Consider the following 1,612-nt stretch of genomic DNA (forward strand, 5'->3'; position numbering starts at 1 on the left):
GTCTGTTTTTTATATTTGGTCGTTTCTGTAGTTGTTGTTGTTGTTGTTGTAGAAATCTCTATTGTTGTTGCAGATGTGTCTGTTTTTTATATTTGGTCGTTTCTGTAGTTGTTGTTGTTGTTGTAGAAATCTCTATTGTTGTTGCAGATGTGTCTGTTTTTTATATTTGGTCGTTTCTGTAGTTGTTGTTGTTGTTGTTGTTGTTGTTGTTGCTGTTGTTGTTGTTTATATTAGCTTTATGTGGTTTTTACGTTGGTTTTATTGTACTCCTGACTGTTGTTAGTATTGTTACTTCCAATGGCGTTTTGGTTGCTATACTTTTCCTATTGCTGCTCTGACGGTAGCCAAAGCAAATACATGTAGTGGTAAGAAATTGTTTTAAAAAATAATTTAACGAATCATTTGGCTTCCGTGAAATTGTGAACATTTTCAAACTCAACAGAACAAAACACATGCTCAAAGGGTTAAGAATAGATGTTTATTTCCGTCCTGAGATGAACAGAGAGCAAAAACTATGAGCAAATAAAAATAATAATCGACATGAATTTCAGTTCTTTCTCAAACAAATTTAGTCCTATGTTTATACTTCAACCATAACACCACCCCCACCCCCCAAAAAAATAAATATAAAAATTCCCATCTTTTCCCCTTTCCTGGAAACGTTATAGTCTCTAAAATAGCCAAAATCGTTCAGATTACAGTGCAGGAGTAACGATTTGGCATCTTAATCATGGTGTGCGATTTCGATGACACATCAAAGGTATAGTAAAGACCCAGTAAATTGTGAGGGTCCTTTGGCGTATGTCTATTGACATAGTTTCGTTTCGTTCAGTCTTCTTGTAGACTTTTTATGGAGTTCGGCCACGAGAGGGCGCCGTCACTTCCCGTCTTAAGAAAACTCTGTGGAAAAAGAAGAAACGAATTTAATTATTAAAACATTGATTGAAAGTACTACATTACAGGTTGCACAGCACACAGAACTTTCTGCAGAGAGACAATTTATGCTGTGCAAGTGACTCTATCTATCTATCTATCTATCTATCTATCTATCTATCTATCTATCTATCTATCTATCTATCTATCTATCTATCTATCTATCTATCTATCGTATTATAATATCATCGTCATAAAGTGTCAGATCTTAAACATACGTCGGCAATTTTGGTTCTCCATTCTTTTCCGCTTGGATGCTCTAAAAAATCCCACATTGTCTTGGTGTTTCTCCGTCCCACATTGTATACATTTTACTATATCAAAACATTTTATGATTATTATTATCATCATCATAATCATCACTATTATTTTTATTATGATTATGATTATGATTATGATTATGATTATTATTAGATCTATTATTATTCGCTTTTCATGGGTAAGGAAAAGTACAAAATAGTACTGATTTAGTTTTTAAAAGGTCCTTCACAGACGGCAACTGTGACTACGGAACACAAAGGTAGAGGTCAATGCTAAGAAAAAAAACAACAACGCTAAGTGTAATGGTTACGATAATGACTTCGACGACAACGACAACGAAGACGAAGACGACAACGACGACAACAATGATGATGATGATGATGATGATGATGATGATGATGATGATGATGATGATGAT

At 34.1% G+C, this 1,612-nt stretch overlaps 1 protein-coding gene across 1 annotated transcript in view; it reads right to left on the reverse strand.

The window, feature by feature from the left end:
- Nucleotides 1-459: 459 nt before the first annotated feature.
- Nucleotides 460-1,612, reverse strand: part of LOC100533237 (abdominal ganglion neuropeptide L11) — a gene marked incomplete in the record, with an annotated part of 70,865 nt that continues 69,712 nt past the window's right edge. Inside the window, 1 exon segment of the mRNA NM_001204550.1 lies at nt 460-903. Coding sequence (NP_001191479.1) covers nt 829-903 — 75 coding nt within the window.

Source organism: Aplysia californica, unplaced genomic scaffold (genome assembly GCF_000002075.1).
Source record: "Aplysia californica isolate F4 #8 unplaced genomic scaffold, AplCal3.0 scaffold00398, whole genome shotgun sequence".
Lineage (NCBI taxonomy): Eukaryota > Metazoa > Mollusca > Gastropoda > Aplysiida > Aplysiidae > Aplysia > Aplysia californica.